A 20855-nucleotide genomic window follows, 5' to 3' on the forward strand; every position below is an offset into this window, starting at 1 on the left:
TGAAAAGTGACAACTTTTATTGAGGGCTTTGTCTTCTGTTGAACGCCGAAATAAACGGAATTTATGTAACCGATTAATAAATGCTGTGGCCTTGGTTTTTTTTACGTTGGAATCCCAGTTGCCAGCGCGGCCGGGAGCTCCACCTCAGCCGTTGCGCTTCCCCTCAGCAGCGCCTCCCGCTTCCCGCCCGCCGCGGCCGCGCAGGCGCCTGAGCTCTCCAACGGCTGCGCGGGCGCGGCGGGTTCGAATCGCCGGTGCCGCCAGAAGCCGGCGGAGCCGGTCGGGGTCGTGCCGCAGGGATCCGGTCTCTTCTTCAGCACCCCGAGCGAGCCGGCTCCGGTCGGCGCAGCGGTGAGAGCGGGGCGCAGCGGGAGGAGAACTCGGGTCGGGTCGCAGGACGTGAGGCAAAACGGAGCGCGAGTGGCCGGGGGCTGGTGCAGGCTGAAGAGGATTCCTTTCCCCTTGACTCTCCTGTGGTACGGAGGGTGTGGAAATGGGCGAATCTTCAATAACTAACGCAGCAAGCGTGCTAGTTCGTGGTATTTTAGAACGACAAGGAAAAGAAAAAGTTTGTTTCCAGGTGCTGGCCGCCAGAGGGAGCAGCGTGAGCGCGGGAAGCGCCGGGCCAGCCAGGCCGGCCTTGAGGGCTGCCCGGTCGGCGGCGCGTCTTCATCTGTTGTTTTCTATAATACAGTTAATACTTGTACTTATATAAGGGTAACCCATGTATAATGCTGCCTTTTGTGCGTGCATACTCTTCTAGCAAGCAAGTGCACGTTTCTTTTTGTTTAAGTACTGGTCATTTAAAAAAAAAAGATCAAAACACCTCAGTCTCCCTGAGAGAGCCTTATAGAACCATATAAACCATATTTCTTGCTCATTGCAGTAAATTTCCAATTCCTTTAGTAGTTAACGCCTTAATATAATAAAAGACTTACCCAGTTTGATGAGGAATCCTTGTACTGATATTACGCTGCGTTTATCGCCAGAGTTCAGGGGAATTGCTTTGTCTTGTTTAATGCTGGTCACTGCGCTTTCTCTCCTGCATGCAGTTTGCTAAAATAGAAGGTGGTTACTACATTTACTGCTTCACTTAGGTTCCATTTGGTTGTGTGAGAGATCAGGGTCTTTTTTTAAAATTCTGCTTGTGTGCTTAGTGTTTGCAACTGAAGTCTTAAATTACTGCACTTCTGTTTCCCCTCAGTGTGGTGATGGAGCACAGGGTGTCCTCAGGCCTGGAAGATTTATGCCTTCACATCAACAAGAAGATTTCAAAAATTAAAAAGACTCTTATTTTAAGAAGGATAGGTAAAAGAAATTAAGAGTGGCTTTTGGTTTGCACTTCCTTGCAGAAAATGGCAATGCTCTAATTAGACAAGGAATGTACCATGAAGTGGGAATCAAGGAAAATGTAGAGAATAACAATAAAGTGAGCAAGGATGACAAAATGGGAGCATTATCAGGGAACTAGGTGCCAAGCAGAGAACGTAGGCTGGGTGAAAGTGTGTTGCTCAGAGGGGCTTGAAGACTGTTGGTGAATGTACCCTGTATTTTATGTACTTGGTAGTGAAAGCTCCTAATAGGAGAAGAAAAAATATGCTGCCAAGTATGTTAAGCAATTATGTCAAGCCTAATCACAAAAATGTGCAAAGGCACAGGTGAAAGTTTATACAGGTGTCTTGTCCTAGCATTCCAGGAGTGGCTGGCTGTGGCAGTGGGCAACAAACTTATTTAAACTGACATACTGAAATTGATTGGAATGTTTCAGATTCATCTCTTACCCTTTCATAGGCTGAAAGAGGAGTTACACAGGATCATAGAAATGTTGGTTGGGAAGGTCAGTTGGTCGTCTAGGCAAACCTGTTGGAAGAGGAGCTATAGCCCTAAACAGTGTGAGGTCATGAAGGAGAGAACAGGGTGCTATAGCCAAGCAGCTGTGAAAGTGAAGCTGTGTTTAAGACCTGTGTCCTCTACCTGCAACCTGCAGTGGTAGTGGGTACAGCTTAGTGCTTTCCAGCCTCATGCTGGAGAGAGGCCTTCATTCTTTCAGCAGCTTTGAACACTGTTGGCTGTATGGAGTAGGAGGTTGGCAGTTTGACTAGAAAACATTGCTGCTTCTCATGGGAAGATACGGTGGTTGGGAAGCATAGTGTTAGTACATAAACACTGCTTGTGAAGGGGTGGGAAGTGGGATTTTGGTTTTGCGTTGGAGGTGTTCTGGCTTTTTTGGCTTAATGTTCTCTCTTTGACAGGTCGAGAGCCATCCCTCAGGTCTATGTTCTCTAAAATAGGACGTGAGATAATTCTTTTGCATGGTCTCCTGAATAAAATGGAAACAGAAGTTGAAGAACAAGAAAAACTGAAGAATTTGCTAAAAGTAATCTTTTTTTTCCTGTTCGTAAAATACTGAAAGATTCTAGAGGCATCTTTGATAAGTGTGTAGTTGTTATTTTCTAGATCCTTATTGATAGGTTTGGATGTATGTGGTTAACAAGAGAAACGGGCTTGGAACAGGCTTACTGATAGTTTAATTAAGCAGCTCTCCAACATGATGATCTGTCAAGATTTTATTTTTCAAGGTTTATACATTGGAAGCATGTCTGTGTCATAATAGATACTGTGATCTAAAGGGTAGTTCTATTTTTACATCCTTGCAATAGCTATTAAAACTCTTTAATTAGAATATTTATCTGTTCTACTTGTGTGTTTGCAGTGCCTTCATGTGTTAAGTCTTTTGTGAAAGTGTTGTGTGGGGAATGTAGATGAGTTTCCTGTAGTATCTTATCACCACCGCCATTCCCCTGCCCAGACCTGCTGAGGTATATTGTTAAAGGTGTACTTCTTACGCACTAAGTTTTCTCTGACACTTAGAGGGCACTCTTAGCTTTGTTTATCTGAGTTTTACTAGTTGCTCTTGGGAAATTAGGGGGTAGGGAGGCAAGATGATGGAGAGAGAGAAAAGAACACCTCTTAATCAAGATGGAAAGTATTTTAGCGTTGCCCTAATACTAAACTAATTTTACTTGCTTGACATTAATAGTTTCAGATTTCTGATGAAGTCTTAATGTCAATTTCAGAGGCTCCAGAAGTCAGCTGAGAGAGATCTACGTAAAGCACTGTACCTCCGTGAACACATTCCTCCCCATCTGCCTAAACTGACTCAGAGCTGGTAGGTAGTACATGAGCGTGGACATAGCAGGCTGCTCCTGGCAGTGTCCAGCTGCAGCACTACAATACAGCTGTACTCCTTTTAGTGTATATTAACTGTGAACTTCTGGGAGCCAAGGTTGTTATATGTATTGATTCTGGAGTTTGCTTTTGACTGTTCACTACCAGGCTTGGGATAACACCCTAACAAATCCCTTGGGTAAAACCTGTAAAATATTAAGTTGTTCAGATGGAAGTTTCCAGTGGCAGATATGACAAGATGGTAGAAAGCTTGTTCTTCTATAAATCTGAACAGTCCTTGCTTTAGAATTGTAAGCACGCTGATTTGATAGCTGTGGCACCTAAGGATTGAAGAGTAGGTTAGTGATCCAAGTGCTGGGTCACTAGGACTAAAGTTCAACACTGCCCTTACAAATACCATTTAAAAAAAATAAATTCCTCTAACTCAGTCATCTGTCTGTGGAGATTTGAATTATGCTTGTGGTAATTTTATTCTCATTTCCATGCAGCAGCCTGGCATTTATTTTAGCTGGCAATGACATCCACTTGCCTTTGAGAAAGGGCTGCACTAAGAAGCTGTTCAGAATAAAGTAGCTCAAGTGAGAGAATGAAACACAAGTATGTGGAACAATAGCTATTATTCAGAAGGTTTCTAAGACATAACTCTGACTAGGTTTCTTGGAGTGGTCAGCTCTTTCTTTGGCCTGTTAGAATTGTTTTTTATTTTTCAGTGATGCTGGCATATGCCAGATGGGTATCTCTGATTTTAGAGTAACATCTGAAGATCCCCCAACTTGCTTCTACCCTCATAGCTTGCCAGAAGGCAATGCATCAATCTATTTGAATTCAGTGCTTCCAGTATGTGCCCTGAATCTATCAGCATTACCTGGTCTTGCTCCTAGTGCCAGACAAGCCTCAGGCTGAAAACATTACCGGTGTATTCCAGCAAAATTGGGGTACAGAAGAGAAAAATTAACTAATTTTAGATAGTGTGTAGCAATGTTCTGATCTGTATAGGTACTGCTTGTATGGAAACTTGGACTAGTCTTAGCCCGTAAAGAGATGAGTTGTGCAGAAGCTTTTTTTTCTGAATGCAACCCTTTAGACATGAACCTTCAGTTTAGGAAACAGCCTCCTAAAAACGTGTCCAGAGATGTCTTATTCCTTTTCAATTTGGATCTTGTTTTGTGTGTGCGTGTGTGAAAGAATGGAAGTTCTTCAGAAATTGTCACTGGGGCTCTGCCTTCCTTTTGTAACTTCCTTAATTTAGGAAAATCCTTTGTCTTAAGTTTACATTAGCTCCTGGAAATCAGACACAAATGAGGCTTGTTTAGTGACTGTGCCACCTCTGATATCAAAAAGATTCTTTGGGATATCGGTTTCCCTTCCAGACTTGTCCTGGTTTTGATCAAGAAGTTAACTGTGATACGACTTTAGTTGGTCCTTCCCTTTCTAGACAGAACCACACATGTAAAACTAAGCAAGTTTTTCTAATAATTTTCTACAGATTGTGCTCTACCAGCTTACAACTGCTGTTCTGTCAGTCTCGGTTTGTGTTGTTTTGTCCTGGGAATAATACATTGATAGGTTAATGCTGTTTGTCAAAGCACCCTGTCTCCTTTCTCCCCACATTATCACTTCTTGGTTTTCACTGTGTGATACAGTGGAGGATTGAGCAAGTGCAAGACAGACCGTAATTGGTCAGAATCCATCTGTATCACTGTAAACAGGCCTTCAGTCCTCTTCCCCAAGCCTTTCTCCATTGACCTTCTCCATTTCTGTTCCTCCACACCCCAAAATGCTTGAGGAACTGAGTACTGATTGTCTGTTGAGTTGTTATCATGAGACAAGTAATGCAGAAAGCAGAGCAAGCACTTGAACACTGGTGAGACAGGCCTTCAAATCTCAGAATGAAAACGCCCACACAGACAAATCGAACAATTCATGACTTTAGCTGTTGTTTCTTTCCTGTATTCTTGGTTTTAATGTTCTTGTTTACCAGAGGAATCACATTGAACATGCTTTTTATTTCCGTGAATCTTAAGTATTCCAGGTGTTTATTGAGAGAGCAGTTTCTCACCACACCAAAGCCAGATTTTTGAATACTTCAGTTCTTTGTTTTCATGGTCCGGCTCAGCAGTGAACTGCATATGTACCATCTCACAGCAGCAATGTAGAGGCAAGGTGGTGGGTGGGAACCCAAAGCAGAAGTACCTCCTGGGGAAGAATCATCTAGAAAAGATAAGAAGTTTGTTGCAGTGAGGAGGATGGCAGGAGACTGGAGTGTATGGGAGGAGTGAAGTTTTAAGACATGAACTTGCCTCTCTCACCTGTCTCAGTCACTGTTTCAAACCTGCCTCCAACACCACCAAAAGTCCCCACCTTTCCCTTTCCCTTCCCTGCCACTAGTGCTAGCTCCAGGGTGCCAGGATTAGTTTTGAGCAGGGCCTCACCTTGTTTTTTTCAGATGTTTACATCTGGGTTAGCTTAACTGTTGGTGTCCTGGATTTCAGAAGGGCACTGCATTGCGGCATGGCACAGTGGGTCAACAGATGGGTCACTGCTGTGCCGTTCAATGACTGTTAAACAAAGGTATCTCCTTGTGGGAAGGTTAGATCAAAGCAGAGGATCAGATCTTTGTGACAGGTCAGCTTGGTACTGCATCAGTTATTTCTTTGCACATCTCAGCCCAATAACGTCCTTGTATTCAGCTGACAGTGGGTTTGGCCAAATGTATCCTCTTTGCTGTCCTCCCACCAATGAGCAGGAGAGCAGCTAGGTGGGTGGCTGGCAAATAACTCAGGGTTTGAGGCTCTAAGCTGAGTGTTTGGAGGAAGGGTGAATTTATAAAAATAATGCTTTAATAATCACTCAAAGCAGGAAATTCCTTGGCTTTTGGGATCTAGCCTAAAAAAAAAAAAAAAAATTAAAAAAAATCCCAGCCTGCTGGATGGTGTTGAATTTCTTTGCTTCAAAAGATTATTGGATGAGTCAGGCTTCCCAAGATTTGAACTTGTTTCAAAGAGCTGTGAAGTATTTCAGATCTGCCTGTTAGGTGCAGCTCTGTGCTGTGGTCCATCTGATAAAAAGCAAGGCCTCGTGTTTTGTGAAATGTAATGGTACATTGAATTCTTAACTGCTCTGTGCTGCATTTGGACTGCTTCCAATTCACCTGCTAGCCACCTCTGTAGCAGAGAAATGAAGAGCTGTAATGAATTCAGCTAAAGTATGCAATTTGAAATGGAGTAGGCTTTCTTTATTTTTCTTCCAGGAAAGATCATGAATTGTGTTCATCCAGCCTAGCAGATGGGTAGGAACTTAGGTCTGAGAGTAAGCAGACTTGATAATATAATGGTATTCTTCTTACTACTTATCTGCTATTTATGCACTTCGTTCTTTTTACAGCATCGCTGGTCTGACTGTGAAATTTAAAGAACAAACAGAAGTTGTAAAACCCAAACATGCAAAGAAACCTACAGAAAGGCCAAGACTTGCTAAAAAAGTACCCTTAGTCACTGTGGAAGAATTTGAATCTGTTCCTGCGTAAGTAAGCGTGGCTTTTCTTAGACCCTGTCATGCCAATTTGGGTGGCAAATGTAGGTTTGGGAGAGTGTGCTCTTGCAGAACTGAGACTGACAGAGATGTTTTGAAATTTTAAATGTTCCACAGCATGAAACATAATAGCTTCAAATACTTTATATGCAATACTGTCAAACTAGTAAATTAAATGAATACAGCTAATTAAGTCTTTTTATTTATATGTTGAGAAGATCAGAACTAATCGGTGAAAACCCAAAGCTCTTGTCTGAAAATTCATTTTAATTGTATAGACAGAAATATGTTAGCTAATGGATGGGTTCTCTTCTTGTTTTGAGAACTGACTTTTTTTTTAAAAAAGGAGCCATCATCTCCTAAGATGGAAGGTAGGGTTACACTTAAAAGGAAAAATAATCATGGAATCAATTAGGTTGGAAAAGACCTTTAAGATCATCAAGTCCAACTGTTAACTCGGCACTGCCAAGTCAATATAATGATAAATGCTATTTTTATTTGACCCAGCTCTTGGTTTCTGAAAACTTAAGGTCTTGACTTACCACTCTGTTTTGAGACAGGAAAAGAAATCAGGCTTGCTAAAAGCAAAAAATGCCTCCAGCTGAAATATCCCAAATTTCTGGAATAGAAAGCCATGGGGTTTTTCCCCCTACCATTGGGACCTGATTAATAGAAATCCTCATCTGAAGTCTGTTGTGTAGGGATAACTTTTCTTAAATGGCATTTTGGGGACAAGGACAAACATTTCTGCAAAAAGGAGAAAATTCTCTTTTAAGGCTAAATTGTTACCAAGACTCTAGATTCAGTGTGTTCCCTGGCAACACTTATTTCAATAAGATTATTTTTTTTGAGTCTGCGTTTACTTGAGGCTTTCAAATAGTCTTTCCTGTAGCTTTCACAGTTTTCAGGTGAGCAGTGCCTGCTTTCTTCCACCAAATTACTCAGTCCAAAAAATGAAGGAGCCTGAATTCAAGTCGTGAATTCAAGTCGTGAATTCAAGTTGTGAGGTTGCCCTGGCTTTTACTGAAGTGCTTTCTGGGGTTTTGTTTTGTATTTAGCTTACTGCTCGGCATATGAGTTTCAGATTTAATTTTTAAATAATGGCTTCTCAGTTTGTAGCATGTTTCCTTTTCCCTGAATTTGTGCCTTTACATCTATAAATACTGAATAGCCTTATTGCAAGTATTCCGGTGTTCTAATAGTTCCACATCACTTTGTTTTTATCTCTGTGCTTCCTGTACCTCTAGGCTGTTATCAGCAGGTCTTATTATTTTAGTACTAGTTTTATGAAATGCTCTGAAAGTTCAGAAGTGGATGTTGGTAGTGCAGAACTGTGTCTGTGTAGCTCAGTCGGCTGCATAATAAAATGTAAGAACCAACACAAAACTGGTATTTCTTAACAAAACCCACAAAGGAATGGCTGTTAAGGTTAAACACAGGTTATTTATGGTTATCACATGAACCAAATTGCCCTCTTAAGCAAAAACATTTCGTTTCAGTTTTGACTCATGCTATGTTTGCTGCAAAGTTGCTTGTTTTTTCTGTTTGTAGTTTAAGGGATATGCTATAAAAGCAACTTTTATTCCATTTTGGAAGGCTCGTTAGAGCTTAAGCACTGGATATCTTTTACTTTTTAACTTAGCTTTCTAATGTTTCATCTTTCTGGTTTAGGTTTTATCATGGCTTTTTTACCTTCAAGATTATTAAAACAATCAGGGAAATGAACAAAATTAATGACAACGCTTATTCATTAACACAAAGCAGAAGAAACTGCCTCTAACTAGGAATAGCATGTTCAGTTAAGGCTGCCGAAAGAGAAAAATAAACATGGAACTGTGTGACTTTCTGGTTACTGATTTTTATTTCTATTTGTAGGTATATGAAAGGTCGTTTAACATGTGATCACGTTAATGCAGTTGTTGAAGCGATGAACAAGGCTGTGGTGTGCAAATACAAGATCTTGGATCAGCCTTTGAAATCTGTGAATGGAGAAGTAAGAAAACTCTACCACAGGTTCCTGGAAGAAGACACAAAGGATACAAAAGGTATTCCCGTCCCGTCGTCGTCCCCCCCCTCCCCCGTTAGTACCAAACTCAAAACACTTGGATATTGCTGCACAAGTATAAAAGTACTGGAGTATTGAATGATGAACTAAGGACAGCACATGCTTTTCATGTTATAGTCTAACTTTCAGCATCTTTTTCTCAGAAAATCATCTATCCAGGCATTCTGGTAGTTGGTGGAATGGTCTAACCTGTGGGAGTGTTTAAAACTGTCAGTCCTGAAAAATTTTAGAAAACCTGGCATTGCTTATTCTCAGGCAGAGAACAGGAAAAATAATTAATAATCTTTAGACTTAGCAGGGCTTTCCCTTCCTTACCAGCACAGGGTGCCACACTCTAAATCAGATTTGGCCCTAAAGAATCCACTACTGTGGATAAGCAACACTTTGACTGTCTGGAGCAATGAAAGTTCTGGTTGCCCTTTGATATAAGGGGAGGAGAACAGAAATAAAGTTCATTTCCAGATCAGATTCTAGGCCGTAAGGAATATATCTTATGTATATCTTAATGTCTTCTTACGATACAGAACTGCATAGTCAGTATAAGATCCTGTCACCTCTTCTAGATAAAGTCATACAGTGTAGCAACAAGGGGTTATTGTTTTGACTGAACAGTTTTCCTATAACTGATTTGGATACTTTTTTATGTTTTCCCTGAAAACATGTCACTTTCATGGTGTGTTTGAGTGTACAAAGATTTAATTTGGAATCGCCATAAGTTCTGGAAACTCCTAGTTTGATAACCAAACTAGAAATTGTGGTTTCAGTTTTTAAGCTAGAAAGGACATGAGGTATTAAAAATTTGTTCTGAAGTTGGGAAATAAGGGTAATCAGTCATGCTGCAGTGGGTCTGTGGAAGAGACAGGGATGTCTGATAATTTAAGAAGCTTTCTCCTCTTAAAAGCATAGAGGGAACAAAAATGCACCAAAATGTCTTTCTCTCAATTTAAAAGCAAGTTGTACTTACAGCTTAGTTTTTCCAAAGGTATGTGGCACAGTAAATCTCTAATATTAAAATCTCCTTTTTGACATTCCTTTCCTTTTGAGAGCAAGTATGTAATTATTCCTGGGGGGGTGTACTGCACATGTCAAGCTTGGCAATGTCCTTAGAATACCCTCATGTTTCCAAGTTCGGATGTAAAATGTAGAGCAAATTTTCTTCTGTCTCACAGAAAGAGATGCTTTCTGACACCTTGGCCTCTCAATTTTTGCCCTGAACAGAATGCAAGAACATTCTGTCCTGAGCATTCACTGGGTACTTGGGAGTCACCTTATGACAAACTATGACTTTTTCTGCCTTCCTTTGGATTTGTTGCTAATCAAGAGTCTCTCAATGTTATATTGCGGTGATAACATCACTAACTCTAGATTCTAAATGCAGCTGTTCTGTAGGAAAGCGACTGATATGATGGACACGCCTGGCACTGTTTTGAGACCTGTGGGGTAAATGTGTGGTATGAAAGTCAGTGTTGTAAAGGATTTTAGCATGTTAAAGCACCATATTAAAGACATGCAGCCAGACTACTTCACGTAACTGACTTCTGATTTGAGCTCTGATAGTTCGGCTTTTCTCTAGACAAATTTTGCTTCAGTCTAAGAGTGGTTTATATTAATCTAGGATTTCTTAAAAGGCTTGCTTCTTCATTTTTAACTTAAAGTATCTTTTTGGTTTAGCTGTTCCTGTCCTCAGGATGATAATAAGGACTTGGAGCCTGTGGCTACAGAGGAGAGACTAAACACTGTAAGGGCCCTCCTAGGCCTGGAATGCTGCTTAGACTGCACTGTGATCCATGGCAGCCTCGGCTGCGATGAAGGAGCCATTCTAGCAGCTTGAGAAAGCTACAGCTAGTCAGAGATAATTTTATCCAGAAAGTATTATTTTTTAAAAGTCTGAAAAATTGAGGCTTTTAATTTCTTAAAGTACCTGAGAGACAGTCTTGATTTTCTTGTTTATGTTGGAAAGCTTAGTTAGGAAACTAGGACATTCAGCATGTGAGAGAGAGAGAGAGGTTTTTTTGTTTTTTGTTGTGACTAATCATCTAGAAAGTCTAAAGAAGAGGTCTGGCAGCCTGTCAGACAGTTCTTAACTGGCCTGCACAAAATGATTAAATGTCTTTATCCATTGCATTTTTCAGGATGAGGTTGTGCATTCATTGATTTGTTAGCTTAAATTTCTACTGTGAGTGTGTGTCTGCTTAGGATTCCCACAGTTTCTCAGCCTGGGCTGATTGCCAGCTGACCTCTTCTTCTGATCAGAAAAGATGCTGCCAGGTTTATCAGGGTAACCTTCCACACAGTAAGGTAGGTCAGTTTAGCTAGTTATTTAGTGCCTTCACCTACTCCTTCCAACCAAACCACTGCCCTTTTTCCAGCTGTGGTTTCTTCATAAAAATGATCCTGCTATGCTGAATGTTGCTGTCCTGAATTCTGGGCAAATACAAGAAGAAATCATATTCTGCCCAGGTTGAGGACATTCTGGTGCTCCCCCAGGTATAACAGACCAAAATTGGTTTGCAGATTATCCCTGGGTTCCTAACACTGTTCAGGTGTATCACCCTGTTACTGGTGATTGCAAATGGTCTCTGTCCAACTGTAGTTACGTTTTTAATCAGTAATGCAAGTTTTTTCTTTTCCTAGTAAACAAACTTTCCACTTCTCATCTGTATGTGAATTGGCAGTGTTGAAAGCTCTGCTGAGATCCAGCATAGTTCATCTAGGGGAAGACCTCCAGCTTTTGACAGTTGCTGTCTCTGGAAGATTCTACTAGAATCTGTGTCACCAGCTCTCAGAACAGCCCAGTCTGTGAGAAACTGATCTCCTAATTCTTCAGCTCTGGCTATGCAATATTTTGGGGAAGACCACGCTTATAAATGGCACTCTGAGACCTTAGCTCTAAATGGCCATTATGTCCTTGGTTGCTCCTTCATAGTGGAGTGTGTATCCTGCTAAACCACTCATAAGGTGAAATTTAAAGATGAGATGTTTACAGGAAAACACAGATGTGCCTGTGTAAAGCTACGTTGTATTTGTTTAATAAATAAAAGCTTTCTTGGCAGCTGGGGCTTTCCAGCTAGCATCAGCTACTTTCTCCTTAGTTAAGCAGGAAGGACTTTCCAATAACTTGGTTGATGCTGCTGCCTCTGCCTTACTTCCAGTGTAAAAGGAGGGAGAATGCTATCCTCTTTTTCCAATCTCGAACACCCCTGGCCTTGTGACTTCTTGCATGTAAGACTTGGAAGCATGATACTACAGAAGAATGTGTTATTTCCTTCTACTTCCTCCCTTTAAAGATAATTGCTTTTCTTTCTTATGGTTTTGTGCAGATGCATCGTTAAAACCTTGTGCCATGTTACAGAAAGCATTAAATCTACGGTCTTTTTACTAGATCTATAATTATCTCCTATCTGAGCAGTGTATAAAGACTGAATGTGAAATCACAGTGAATGTAGCTGTGCTTAGAATAATTCCTGCCTGCCTTCCTGGTGTCTACTGTTAGCTTGTGGGGACTTTCTTGGGGTTCTGTTTTTAAATTTTAAATGCTTTCACTCCAGTCAAGGCCTTGGTTTCTTACAAGCACTAAATAATGAGAATTGCCTGTTAGAAGTAGTTAATCAAGCACAAGAAGGGATAGGCTGCCAGCTCTGATGCAGGACCTTCCTGTGACGTTTTCTTAGAGACATAAGGAGGATGATGTTCCAAGTGATTAGTCTTTTTCTTGCATTTCCTTAATTAATGAAGAATTACTCTTTTCTAAGTCTGATGGAAGTCAAGGGGATGGTGGGCTGCATAGCTCTGATGTATGCAGGGCTCTGTCCTTCTATCTGCAAAGGGCCAATGCCAGAACTTGAGTGCCTGCTGAAAGGACATCATCAGGCCACAGCTCATTTCAGACATTGCAAAGCAATTACTTGGGATGCAAATTACGCTGCTGCTCAGCTGTGTTCCATGATAGAAACACTGAAGCATTGTGCCTTTCTTTGTAAAGCTGTTACGGTCTTTAGACAGACCCTGAGCATCTCTTCGGTTTTGCTCACGTCAGTGCTTTGGAGCTCACTAAAAGCAGAGCACCTATGGGCAAGGCCTCGAAGAAAATTTTACTGTTAGGCATCAAGACTCTTCAAAGTGTGCTGTAATCAACTTTCTACTAGCCACATCTTCTGGCGTATCTGTGGAAAATCTCGTACCTGGTCCTGGGTGGCGTTTTGGTCTGCTACAGACTTTACACCCTGATAGAGGAGCATGGATGTTAGTAGTTGAGAGATGTTAGTAGACACAGCTGACAACAGGTGGAGCTCGCTGAATGGGCCCTGTGGACAATGCAGGGTAGTGGAATTTAATGGGAAGGCTGGTAATTCCTCTTTCTGATGACAAATTTAGAAAGCAGAACAAAGTTCCTGAGGTCACATGAGGCTGTCCTACTGCTGATTCTATTTTTTCATCAGTGTGCATTGTTAAGAAGAGGTCGTATTGTTACTTGTGTAATATTAGATTATCCTACAACATAATCATTTCTATAGCAAAGTCTTTGTTTGTTTTCCAGGTGCATTTTTTATTGTGGAGGCTGATATCAAAGAGTTTAACCAACTGAAAGTGGATAAGCGCTTCTATAGGATCATCGATATCCTGCGCCACTGCCAGAGATTGAGAGAAGTCCGTGGCTCAGGACTTGTACGCTATGTGATCTGTTAAGAAGCTTTCTGTACTCTGCTTACCCAGGACACGGAAGGCAGAAGTATTTTGAGATGCAGAGATATTTTGTTGTCTGTAGAGCGATTCTATGTGTTGGTGTTCTATCCAACTCTCTTATTTTCTAAAAGGCAGGAGTGAGGACCAAGAAGGGATTTTCAGACATCTATCCTAAATTAGGGGTGGTGGTATCAAATGGCTTTGAAGTATTTGAGTTTTGTTTTGAAAACTTGAGAGGAACGACTGCCTCTTGGAAAATTACAAATGCAAACCAGATTGGCAATTGGTGCACCTGTAGTCACAGGCAGTTTTAATCACGTTTTCAGGTCAGCGCTTCAAAGTTTAATTCTCTGCATGTTAGTAATGTTCCTTTGTGTTTATGAGTTGGAGACTGTGCCTAAGGCTCTGTAGCTACTCAAAGGAAGCATTTGATTGTTTTCTTTTAATCCCTCAAACCAATTTCCAGATTTCCTTTTCTTAATCTTTTTCTTCTTATCGTAATTATATGTTTTGGTGTTTCCTGCATTGCTTGAACAGGAGGATCTGAAGTGGTTTAAACATTTCCAGACTGATGATTGGTAGTTCTGTTCGCCATGTGGTTTTCATACTTCATCATGCAGCCAGATTTTTTCCCCCAGACCAACCCGTGAGACTGGGACAGTAGAGCAGTGGGATTTTGTAAGTGAAGCTGTTACTTTCACTTCGAAAATACTGGTCAAACTTGCCACAGTTTTTATTATAGAAGGTTGCTTTCAAATGACCTATTAGTGTAGTAAGTTCCAGAGTAGAATTACTGTGATAAATATCAACTCTGCAAGTAATCAAAACTTTTGATAAGAAAAGCTACAGTCTTTTTCTTCTATAAGCCTGTATCTGCTGCTGTCCTAACTTCTAATCTAAAATAACTCCTCCTGTCAGTATTAAGATGACAATTTAATGAGCAGAAGACCTTGAATGAACTTTGAACTTTCTCAGCAAAGAGATCCTGGTGAGTGCTAAACAATCCTAGATTCCCATTTTTGTGTGTAGAGGGTTTTTTTGTTTGTTTTTTTCGTCTTCTGCTCTGGGATGTTGAGATCCAAGTTGAGGTATCCACTCTGCATCATATTGCAGTGTATTTCATGTTCAGGTGCATGCACAGCATAGGAGCCTGTGCAAAACCAGTTTCTATAGGTGGCAGATGAGTCCATCTGATCTTTTGCAAAGCTCATTTTATATTAAATAATAAGTGTAGAGGTTTGGGTCCGTGGATCATCAGGTCCTTTTTTGTTGTTGTTTTGTGGTTGTTTTTTTTTTCCGTTTTGCCCAGCTTCATGTACTCTGAAGAGTCTTTCAAGAGTCAGGACTGGCAATATCATTAAGACTATCGTGACTTAATAAAAAGAAATTTCCTCATAAAGCAGTTGCACTGGCTTGCCTTTTATTTCATTTTTGGTTTTGACAGTTCCAGGTGGCTTGTTCCAGACTGTCCAGCAGCCTAACTTCTGTTTTCTTCTGCTCTCCCTGATCATCTGACTCATCAGGTCTCCAGCCTGCACCAGGAGGAGCTCCCATTGCATACGTGCCCCTACAGGGAGGTTGGTCTGTTGGACACGGGGCTGTTTCAGTATTTGCAGCATGTTGACTTTTCTTCCTCTGCAATTTATTTTGCGATTACATGGCTTTAACTTTAGAAGTGTGGGGAAGAAGCAAAAAGAGCCTCAAATGGGCTCAGAAGAACCATGTCCAAGTAAACACTTTGTTGTAAGAATAGGTCTGTGTATATGGGATAGTTATGGCAGGCTTAAAAAGGACCTTACTGATGGGAAAACGAGACCGAGGGGCAGGTGTTTAATGTTTCAGTTATTATAATCAGGGAAAGATGAGAGTCCCTTTCTTAATGATTGTTTAAAATTGGCTGTTCTTAAAACATTTGATTCTTCACTGTTCAAATGAGCAGGTCTTTGGATCGTCAAAGCCCTGTGGTACCTGCGTAGCACTAGGGACAGGAAGCACACAGCTGCAGCAGCTCTGAGACCTTCTGTCCAGGCACGGAACCTGCACTAGCAGATTGGAAGGCTGGAGTAGAGCAAGAGCAACAGAAATCAGGCAAGCTCACAGCACTCGTGCCCTCTGACAGCTGGTGTAATTGCAAACTGTAGCCAAAGCCTAACCTCTGCTTCTAAAATGGCCGAGTGGTACTTGTGCCAGCATGCAGTGTGATTGTTGCTTGTTGCCAGCAAGGTGGAGGTTTGATACTCGGCTTAGGCTGGCATCCGAGAGATTGTCTTCTGCAAAATACTAAAAACCAAAACCTGATATTGTACAACATAACCTTGGTTTTGGCTGTTCACAGCCAAGTTCTGTTAGTTTTGTAAGAAGTTTTTTCTTTTCTGATATCATCACTGTGGTGGGGGTTTCTTGTTTCATTGTGTTTTTTCTTAGTACTTGTTTTGGTCTGGGTAAGCTTGGCTGCTGCATGGAATTTTTTTTTTCCTCCTGCCTGTAATTCCATTTAATGTTTTATTGTAGGGATTGCAGTTTGTGATTAATTAGATGTTGGTTAACAGCTTTCAGTCTGTTACTATGGAGTTTTTAATTTTCAAAACTGTTTTCCCTCAAGCAGATTCTCACAAATGTGCTCAGTGTTTTAATCCCCTCTCCTCATACTGTGGGTTTTCTTTTACTTCTCATGAGAAAGTCTCACCATGGGTTGTGGTCGCTTGCTGTACCCTTCTGCCTTTCTTCCTCAGAAAGTTCCCACTGACTTGCAAGCCGAAGCAGCATAATGCCCTGGTGTCCCATGTGCTCAGCGAGTTCCTGTCTCCTCTCTTGAATGAGCTTTGGATATTTTCAGAGTGTTTCAGGAACAAAATGTCCATCTCCCGGAGTTGCCTCAGAATATTAGTCTCTCCTGTGCTATGTTTACTTATTTCTCTCTGGCTAGTGTTCCCTGTATCTTTCATCAGCCTGCAGTTGGCAATAGCAGCAGATACCGGTGTTTCTGACAGTCCTGCCAGATGGTTTAATGTAATACTCCTCCAAAATACAGCTAACTCACATCTTTCCAGTGCTAACTTGCACTCTTCCAAATGTCAGCTTCTCTAATAGGTCAGCCTCTGATAACAAGGAAATAAAACTGAGGTAACGCAAATTTAATTACCTGATACAAGAGAAAGGAATCATGATCTTTCCGCAGCCTTAATCTGTTCTCAGGTTGTGGGTTGGTTTGAGCTTTCATGGCTGTTGCTCTCTCTCTACAACTTGCACGTAGCAGGAGCCGTAAGGAACAGGAGAATCAGTTGATGAATATGTATTTGATGAGCAAAGTTACCTCCTCAGGCTCGTCTAGACAGAATACGGGACTTAATGTCTGCGATAATCTGATATGATGTGGTAAATGTCTTGGGCAGAGGCAGAAAGAAATGTCTGTTAAATTGGGCCTCGATGCTGAATCCTGTTGCCCTGTGTGTGGCAGTGGGGTTTGGAGGACAGGAAATATGCACACATGATCTAAAAAGTTGAGACAAAACAAAGTTGCTTTTTAAAACGCTCTTTGTTCCTGTTGCTTTGCTGTTTTGTTGGGTTTAAAAAGCATATTTTGTTCTCCTTAACTCCTCTTTGAAGAGGCGCTAATGGAAATAATTATCTGTTGAAATCAAGGCTCAAAGCACTTTTACCCATGAGTATTTCATTCGGTGTTTAGCTGTGGGTTATTTCAGGAGGCAGCGATTTCCATCTGTGAGAGCACATGTTCCCTTTCATAGTGCCCACAAGGAGGAAGAGGGAGGAAGAGAAAACGAGCGTTTTGTGTCATCCATGCTAGATCATAGCTTATAGGGAGTTAATGCTGAACAGTAAATAGCCGTGTAAAGGAATGCTGGATAAAGAAGTTAATGGATATGGAGGACTTTGACAGAAGAGTGTCCGCTTGCCTTCCCCTGCCCTGTACAAGCATGTGTATAAGCTTGCCCTCATCAGAGGAGCGGGATGGTTTTGTGTTTCAAACAAGCTATAAAACCATTCAGCTTCTACAGAGAACTCCTGTGCTGAGGATCAGCATGGAAAAGCAGGAAACCTTGATTTAAATCATTATTTTAAATCCAGTTTTACATTTATAGGTTGGTGGGTTTTCTTCTTGAGTGCTTGATTCTTACTGAATGAGACCCCTTAAGGTGTGTTGTGCAAAATTTGGAACCCATGCATGTGATAACCAGGAGAATATGTATTTAAGCAGCTACAAAGCTTAATATCCACATAATTAGGCTTACCATGTTCCATTGGAAAGACTAAACGGTGCTTTCTTATTAAATGTTTGGGTTTATTTTTTTTAATCTAACTTGTGTCACATGGAATTTCCTGGGAATTGGGATGCAATTAAAATGCAGAAAAACTTGTTTAAATGAAACCATTTTAAATATGCTGGGGTTTCTAGGCAGAAGCACTTTATGCATTTTATTTGTACAGACAGAAACATGGAACAAGTTTATTCCTACATGTGTTGCTTCCAAGGCTGAAGAAAACCCAAGTACTTTGGAAAGCCCTGATCGAAACCAATTAAGTGTATTTGTACTTCGATGTGTTAGGTTGTAGCCTCTGCTTCCTTGTGAGGAGAATTGCACTAGGAAAATTGGTTTTCCCATTTCCTCAGTTCTTCATGGATTTTCTGAATGTGAATGAACTAGTGAAATATCAGAGCAGTGAATAGCAACACGACGGCTTTGAAATTCTTTCTATTCCAGTTTAGTAGTGTTTCTTACTTAATTGATGTGAGAATAATAAGTGACAATAAGTCCAGGCCTTTACGTCAATTTGTGGACTCAAGCTGTATGGACTTTCCTGGCAATATTTTAAGGCCATGTCATGCTCAGTAGAAACCTTCTGGATTGATTCATTCTGAAGTTTGTCTTTTGTCCTTGTTTTTCTGTTGTTCCCCCCTGGCTGATTGCAGTGGGAATTTGTTCAGGAAAGAAGCTCAGCCCCTGTTCCCACATATCTCTTGGCACTGGCCAGCCTCACCTCACTCATCCCTGCTGATGCTGCTTCTCTTGCCGTGTGCTGAGCAGCGGCATTTCAATTATGAACTAATGTTTTATGTTTGATATTTATGTGGCAGCTGAGAAACCTAAATAATTAAATTTCCCTGTGGTCCAAGCAGGCTGGGAGTTGGAGGTGCTTCTTCCTAGATGTGAGCTGTGCTGGCTTAAAAGATTTGCTGGTGTAATGGTTGCTACCTGTCTGCTTGCACCTCAATAGAAACCACAGTGCTAATCATTAATAATTCAGCTGTGGCTCAGCAAATCAGATTAACCTTTGGGAATGCACCCAGGTTGCTTTTTTGTGCAGCCTTTGTTTTCAAAGTAGAAAAATGATTCCTTCGGAGCAGGGAAGAGGCCTGCAACTTGCTTCTGGACTGTTCATTTGAGGGAGACGGCTGCGAGTAAGCGTGACTGAAAGTCAGTTGTTGTGTGTCTGAGATTTATTCAAATGTTTGCTTTTCATAATCCACATTTTCCTATTTGTTTTAATAGTCTGGTTTTTTTACGTGACGCTTTTAGCTGTGCTGCAGCACCTCTGCCTTGAGCTGTGCAGGGATGTCAGGAAGACTTGCAGAGTTGCTGTGATTGTGTGATACTTGCTATGGGAGCATACAGGTGTGAAATCTGTCGTTTCTCGTTGCTGACATCTCACCTTGGTCTTGTCTGCAGAGACCTCATCTCTGGGCATCTTCCTTCTTAGTTATGGCTGGATACAATGAATTATCCAGGAGTTCAAGGTGTGCTGGGTTGGTGAATTTTGTTAAAACCCATTTTACAGACAACTCTGCTTCTCTAGCTTGTGCATCTAATGCTGCCTCACCTTCTCCTTGTGCCACGCCCTGAGATGATGCCAGATGGAGACATCCATGGGGAGGAGAAACTGGGGCAGGCTGAAAGGGGCTGGCCAGCAGTGGTATGTCAAAGGAGACCTGGTAATCACAGCAGAGCAGAAATTAAAGTAGGAGTCAATTTGTGTGGCTATTGCAAAGTCAGCCAATAAATATATATAAAACCTGGGTTTACCAAATGGGAACTGCATTAGAAATGGAAAGCAGTTGGTCAACCTGCTAATTACTGGTGGGGACTACTCGGCTTGAACCCTTTCGGTGTGAGGTCCTGGTTGTGTCTTAGGACAAATTAAAGAGAAGCCAAAGGATGGAAGTGAGGATGACTAAAAAGGATTGATGTAACAGAAGAGAAAGGAATTGGGGTTACTTAATGTAAAAATTGATGATTCAAGGGAAGGCAGCATTGTGTTTGGAGAAGCTGTTTTGCTGACCCCGCTGTGGGGATAGGTGAAATGGAGTGGGAGGAGGGACAAGAAGAATAACCTGAAGCCACCCTTTGGGATTTCCAGCCCCATCGTTTGCAGAGCCACAAACCTTGCAGTGATCTGTGGGCCCTTAACAGTGGGTTCAGGTTTACCCTTCTGGAGCCTGAGGACAATAAAACATTGGAAGGTGCTATGGAGGGATGGCACACAACCACTGAGGCTGTTGGCCATGCTCTAGGTTGTACTGAGCCTGGACCAAGGCCTGGAAGAAAACATCATCTGTCCTCTCATTCCTGTAATGGAAAAATCTGCTAGTTCAGGCTAGTTCTTCCTTGAATGGGCTCGTATCCTCCCTTGTAGTGGCAGCGAGTCTGTGGACGTCCTGCCCTTCCCTATGCAAGATCTCAGGAATAATTGCAAAGGGAGAAGACGACCCGTTAACCTTTACCGTCTGTTTCTTCTCTGTGTAATCCAGTTGGTATTTGTCTTGATGGCGATAATTACTCAGAAGTATGTAATTGCAAGACAAATGTTTAATTAAGAGTGGGTTTATTGCTAGTCTCTTGTCTGCTTCCATCTGGAAAGAGTGTGGTTGTGTTGGTTGTCTTGGCAGCCGGGATCGAAGGTCTGACGGCCTGATTCCGCACCCCTGCAAAAAAGGAAATAAATCAAATTAAAATACTAATGGAACCCTTTGTTCCCTGCTGCTGCCATGTGAGCTTCTGATTTTGAAGTAATACTTTGCCCATGTTCCACACCTGATGACACCTGCTGTGCATAAACCAGGTTCACCTTCAAATGAATCCATAATCTGGGACAGTGTCCTCTACCTAGTCAGAGCTCCAGGTGCCTTGTAAGGAAAACTGCTCTTCTAGATGATGCAGTTATTTGCTTCCATATGAGCTTAAATCAAAATTACATTTTCTAGCTCTTCAGCAATGCCCAGTAATTTATTCCTGCAATATCCTAGAAGTCAGAAGGCTTTTAAAACACCAAAACATTTCCACGAGGTGCAAAGGCTCCTCATTTAAGCATGTCTGAATAAATAGGCTGTAAATTATCTGCCTGTGCTGCCTCCTGGGAAGACCCAACAAAG

General features: G+C 41.5%; 1 protein-coding gene across 3 annotated transcripts; it reads left to right on the plus strand.

Moving 5' to 3' along the window:
* Nucleotides 1-150: 150 nt before the first annotated feature.
* SKA1 (spindle and kinetochore associated complex subunit 1) lies at nucleotides 151-17133 on the plus strand. 3 transcript variants are annotated; one of them, XM_037374121.1, is made up of 7 exons: nucleotides 151-351; nucleotides 1205-1308; nucleotides 2253-2377; nucleotides 3078-3169; nucleotides 6574-6711; nucleotides 8596-8765; nucleotides 13323-14867. In XM_037374121.1, exons 2-7 carry the CDS (start codon nucleotides 1212-1214, stop codon nucleotides 13469-13471), a joined length of 771 nt encoding a protein of 256 aa, XP_037230018.1. In that variant the 5' UTR covers nucleotides 151-351; nucleotides 1205-1211; the 3' UTR covers nucleotides 13472-14867. The 3 variants fall into 3 exon arrangements, with proteins under 3 accessions (XP_037230018.1, XP_037230015.1, XP_037230017.1); XM_037374118.1 differs by lacking the exon at nucleotides 151-351 and adding an exon at nucleotides 359-476 and having other exon boundaries at nucleotides 13323-17133; XM_037374120.1 differs by lacking the exons at nucleotides 151-351; nucleotides 1205-1308 and adding an exon at nucleotides 1341-1429 and having other exon boundaries at nucleotides 13323-17133.
* Nucleotides 17134-20855: the final 3722 nt, after the last annotated feature.

Source organism: Falco rusticolus, chromosome Z, assembly GCF_015220075.1.
Source record: "Falco rusticolus isolate bFalRus1 chromosome Z, bFalRus1.pri, whole genome shotgun sequence".
NCBI lineage: Eukaryota > Metazoa > Chordata > Aves > Falconiformes > Falconidae > Falco > Falco rusticolus.